The sequence below is a fragment of the Myotis lucifugus genome, unplaced genomic scaffold, assembly GCF_000147115.1.
Source record: "Myotis lucifugus unplaced genomic scaffold, Myoluc2.0 scaffold_10903, whole genome shotgun sequence".
Taxonomy (NCBI): Eukaryota; Metazoa; Chordata; class Mammalia; order Chiroptera; family Vespertilionidae; genus Myotis; species Myotis lucifugus.
In genome coordinates this window covers 1-5,473 of record NW_005881951.1, presented here as the reverse complement: position 1 = coordinate 5,473, position 5,473 = coordinate 1, and the positions used below count along the sequence as shown (strand labels likewise).

Below are 5,473 nucleotides of genomic sequence, written 5' to 3'. Positions count from 1 at the left end.
AATATTTATGTGGTTTTGGAGTTTTCTATCCAAAGTAGGATAACAGAGGAAATAGGGAGAGAGGATGGAGAGTACTGGGCTATAGGAAGGCAAGTATCTCAATGTAAAAAATTAGAACTGTTTTCATCAGCACAGGCCAAGAGGAACCAAGAGGGAGGGAAATACACAAGCAGGAAGGAGGGGAAAGTATAAAAATGAACAAGGAGAACATGAAAGAGCTCATGAGGACAAAAAGAGTAGTTTGGACTGGATTATTGGAGGGAACCAAAGATTTTAAATGAAAGCAGGAAGAGCATAGGGTGAAATCAGCTTGGACTAGAGCAAAATAATGTGGATCTCAGCAAATGCTTACATGGATAGAATAGGAAAGTAAGGCTGGAGTAGGGTACCACTAGCCAAAGGAGTGTATCAAAACAATCCTATTCAGTTGCCTTTGTTTTTTTATTTTTATTGCCCCTCTGGACACAGATGGCATATGACAGTTTGCAATATAAACATTTAAAAATGTATTTCAGAAATGATGTTTCTTATATACGAGAAACTAAGAAAGGTGATTATCTAGGGCATTGGAAATAACAGAATTTTCAGTGTTTCAATTCATTCTGATTTTTAAACGATGACAATGTTTTGTCTAGTAAAAAAAAAAATTAAGACTTTAAAAGAAAGATATGTCCTAAATGGAATCAGAAAGAATACACCCTTTGTGTGATTAGTGTGTTCAAAATCAAAGATGCTCTTCATCTTTAAAGTTATATTCTTCCCAACACAGAGAGTACACTGATACACAGCCATTGCTTCATTTCAGGTCATATTTACTTAAGGAAAAAAAGAGAGCATCAAAACCCACATTTCTAATTTCACATTTTTCAAAAAAAAATTTTTTAGATTCTCTTGGGGATTCCATCATTAATGTTTTTTTAAATTGAAACCTATTGTTGATGGTTTTAAGACTTTGGGTACGACCCCTTTCCTGGATGTTGAAGATGATGATAATCGAGGTTTTAAGATAAATATAAAAACCTTCATGATACATTTCAACTGTTCTTTTCTCTTTGTTATAAGGTTATATTAATTGAAATATATACATCTAATACACTAAGTATTTATTACTTACTGGGGAGTAGTCAGAGAAACATGAATGAATACAATAATGGAATTCCTTTACATTTACTTTGTTCTCCGCTTTAAACTAGTATTTACTGAAATATTGGTCTGCATATATAGGAGGCACATATACATCAACAGTGATTGCAGTGTGCTGATTGTTATGCAATTTTCACTGATATATCTCCTCTGTCCATACATACTCGCTAAGAACTTACGCAAAATAACCTATTGTGGGTTGTTTCTGGTTAACAGTATCCACTAAAATAGAATGGGCAATATTTACTTTTATGATACTGCATGTATGAAACAAAACTTCATTTTGCAGTAAATTTATTAGGGTCTGATGTTTGCTACGTGCCTCACTTCTTGAGAAACTCACTCTCAGATAGTCATTTTGTGGTAGGATCAGAAATCAGGCATAAAGACAGTAAGAAAGACCCTTTAAGTTTACCAACTGCTTTGAGCTTCTATGAGAACTATAGGAAGAGCATGTGTAGGGCACAGGCAAAATGAGACGCTGAAGATTGTCATGACAACAGATGTACTGTCTTCTCCTGGACAAACAAACATCTGCATCAGAAGCTCTATTGCTCTTATATGTTGGCAGTGTAATGCGCAGAGCTCTGGCAAGGAAGTCGGGATGCTTAGGTTATGGAAGCAGGTACTAAAACTAACATCGGGAGAGAACTGAGCCATAGTTTCTTCACTCATGAAATGAGAATGTTAGAACAGGGATTCTTGAAGGACTCCTGGCTCTAAAATGCTTTAATTCTAGGAAAGAGCATACAAATCAATACTTCCGCAGGTTCAAGGGCGAGATAGGTCAGGGAGTGGTTGCTTCTAGCCTAGAGAACAATGTATGAAGCACACCACTTGGGTCTTGTGTACATTTTTACTCAAGATTTTATATTCTATATAAAAGCCTAAGCGACTGAATGACCAAATGACTGAATGACCAGTTGAACCGGAGCTATGACACACACTGACACCAGGGACAAACGCTCAACGCAGGAGCTACCACCCTGATGGTCAGTGTGCTCCCACAGTGGGAGCATCGCTCAGCTGACCGATGGTCACCAGACACCTGGGCTCATGACTGGAGATAGCAGCTGCAGCGGAAGGAGCCTCTCCCACCTCTGCGGCAGTGCTACCACTACCAAGCTGGAGCTGCTCAGCGCCTGGCCCTGGCTCAGGCTCCTCCCCCCGTCCACCTGCTGCTTCCCGCAATACTACATCCCTCAGGCCAAAACCAGCAGTCCCATATCCCCCCAGGAGTCCCGGATTGGGAGAGGGCACAGGCAGGCTGAGGGACCACACCAGTACATGATATATATTTTTTATTGATTTCAGAGAGGAAGGGGGAGGGAGAGAGAGAGATGGACACATTAACGATGAGAGACAATCATTGATTGGCTGCCTTCTGCAGGCCCCTTACTGGGAAATTGAGACCCCAACGTAGGTTTGTGCCCTTGACTGGAATTGAACCCACACTCGCAAGCCAATGCTCTATCCACTGAACCTAAACAGCTAGGGCTGAAAGCAACAATCTTAAAATAATGATGATTTTCACACACGTTGCTTATCAATCGCTTTGACTTTTTTCATCACCCTCTTGTTCCCTACAGAGAATTCCAAAAATCCACCTTTCCTTGGAATTTCAACCTCCCTGCAACACTCTCTTCCTGTGGAGAGCAATGCAGCAAGTGTCTGCAACTTCTACAGTGTCTCTGCTCCAGCCAACAGTTCACCATGGCTCCTGCCATCAGCCTCTGGCACCTCTTTCCAACCTCTCATGGGTGGTGCCTACTTTTACCAACATTCTAGCACAACCATGTTGTCTGGAGTTCCTGGCCAGAGCCCAATCTCCATTCCAGCTGCTTCCAATCCTAAAGTTTTTGAGTGGGCTCTTACAGGAGACACTGAAAAGAAGTCATCACCACTCAGAAAATTCACTGTGACTGTCATTGACCAGGACACAACTGTCTCCTCTATGTCTCTGGCATCCCAGGGTGATGAAAACTCAGATGCCTATAATATGGCCCCTCAGTATCCATCACTTTCTGTCAACCTTGTTCAGGGGGCACCAATTCAGGGACAGGGCCTGTCACATCCCTACCAGGTGGGAAATCTTGTGTGTGACTACAATCAAGGCACAATGGACCCTCTGCTCTGTGGAGAGGGTGGTCCCTACCTGCAGTCCTATGGCTCTGTGTCTTACACAGAGAGCAGGGCCTCTGCCCCTGACCCAGGGATGGTCATGGTGCTAAAGGAGACTCAGTCCACAAACATGATACCACCAGCCTCCACTTCTGGAATCTGCTACTCTGTGCCTCCTCAACCCATCACAAAGACAGGTTTTCAAGGTGAGTACAAACAGAAACAAGGAAGGGGAATAAGGTCAGCATTCAAAACTGGGGTCAGTCTGCAGCTGGGAAGTGGTGAGTCCTCAGACAGGTAGAATGTAAGTCCTGTGACTTTAACCACTACCACCCTCAGTCAATGCCCTCCATTGTCAGACTCCTTATGAGGACACCTGACAGAGGTGGGAAGGTGGGAAACTAACAGCCATGGATGCTACATGTAGGAGAACTCCAAGAGCATACCAAGGGACACCACACTTTCCACTGTCCTACCTAATGAGTCCTCCTGTACCACAATACTGCAATAAACTCCCTTGATTTATTGTTTTAGTCTCCTTCTAAGGCCTTTCAGGACATTATTGTGATAGTGTCCATTTAACTTTCCATCACTTCCTTAGTGGACACCTGGATTTAGGATCATGTGTTCCAACATCTTGTCCAAAGCAAACAGGCTATTATCTCCCCTTGCTTATAGGCTTCATCAGGAAGAGCTCTATTCCCTGTCTTAGTCCTTGGTGTGAAGTGTTTTTATTCACTCAGGAAAGTAGAGAGAATTACAAGGGTTCCAGATGAGAATGGGAAACATTTTTTAAAAATCACTTTTTTTTTATGTGACCTATAACAACCCTGTGAAATGCAAAGAAAATCCAGGGACTGACCGACTTCCCCTTGATTCCATTGTAGTGATGGAGACTTCCCTGGGGATGGAGACTTCCTTGGCATTGCAACTTCCAGGCCAAATATTTTATTTACCACCTACTCCAGAATTCCCCGAGGCCTGCAGTAACAGACATTCCCAGGTACTTGAGAGTTATCCACCACCTCAGAGTGGGGACATTTCAATGGCACCCATAGTCCAGAATCCCATTGACCTCCTGGCACTGCCTCCAGCTCCAAGCCAGGAACAGAAAGAGAATAAGAATGTGGAGAATATTAAAACCAAGCTTTCCAAGCACGGGAATGGGTACCAGATCCCAACAGAAAACGAAGCTTCTCCACTGCTCCCTTTAGAAGTGCCTGACATTCCACAGGTGCTGGCCTGCATTGGTCCCCTCGGCCAAGAGGAGCAGCCTGGTTGTGACAACTCTGGTTTGGGAAAGAATAGCCTGAGTCTTAAGGACCAAGGGACACTTGAAAATGGGACTGAATCTAATGACAGTTTTGCAGACATCGACACACTGGTGAAGGGTATTCACCTTCCACGGGTCTTAAGTTCCTTGGATGACCTTGATCAGGCCCAAGGACCCAAGGTGATCAAAACCAAAGACACCAGGGGCCTCAAGTTGCACGAAGTGCAGAAAAAGTCAAGTGTCAGAAAGACTCGCTCTGATCAAGGCAGCAAGATCAAACATAAAGCCTCTGAGCCTATCAGTGATGCTCCCAAGACCAAGATCAAGCCCGAGAGCCCAGATTGTGTGTTTGTGGAAGAAGTGGTTCCTTGCAATGCTGCAGCTGGTGGCAGGGCTCCTTCGAACATGGCCAAGCATTCTAACAGCAAACCTCAGAAAGCTGCAGCCAGCAGGACCAGCAATACTAAGAGCCATGGGCAGGAAAACACCAAAAGAAACCAAGAAAATTACTCCAAGAGAGCTGAGGAGAGGAAGCAGTCAGGGAACAGAGTCAAGGCAGAGGAGAAGCCAGCCATTCCCAAGATGAAGAGGAAGAAAAGTCATCCTGAGCTGCCACAAGAGGCCATCAAAAAGCCTCGCAGCGGCCTCGCTGTGCACCTGCTGGAGTCTGTGCAGGTTTTCTATGCGCTGGGCAACAAGAGGGATGAGAAAGCTGACCTGTTTTCCTCGCGGGCCCTGGGAAACTCAAGCAACCCTAAAGGCCCCCAGCCACGCCCAGCTACCAAACCATGGCTGGTTATGCCCCGGTGAGGCAAAGGTCCTGGTGAAACTCAAGTCAACCACAAACCACACGAAGTGCTGACAAGGTCTCACTCATCCAGGACAGCTGCTTCTCCGCAGTCAGTGTGCATGTTTCACATGACAGCTCAGTCGACT

General features: G+C 44.5%; 1 protein-coding gene across 1 annotated transcript; it reads left to right on the top strand.

Annotated features, from left to right (window-relative positions):
• Positions 1 to 2,732: 2,732 nt before the first annotated feature.
• Positions 2,733 to 5,347, top strand: LOC102431061 (uncharacterized protein C2orf78-like; the record flags this gene model as incomplete). Its single annotated transcript, XM_006109521.1, has 2 exons — positions 2,733 to 3,470; positions 4,152 to 5,347. Coding segments are annotated over 2 exons (1,934 nt in total), but the record flags the coding sequence as incomplete, so codon positions are not given.
• Between the last annotated feature and the right edge of the window lie 126 nt (positions 5,348 to 5,473).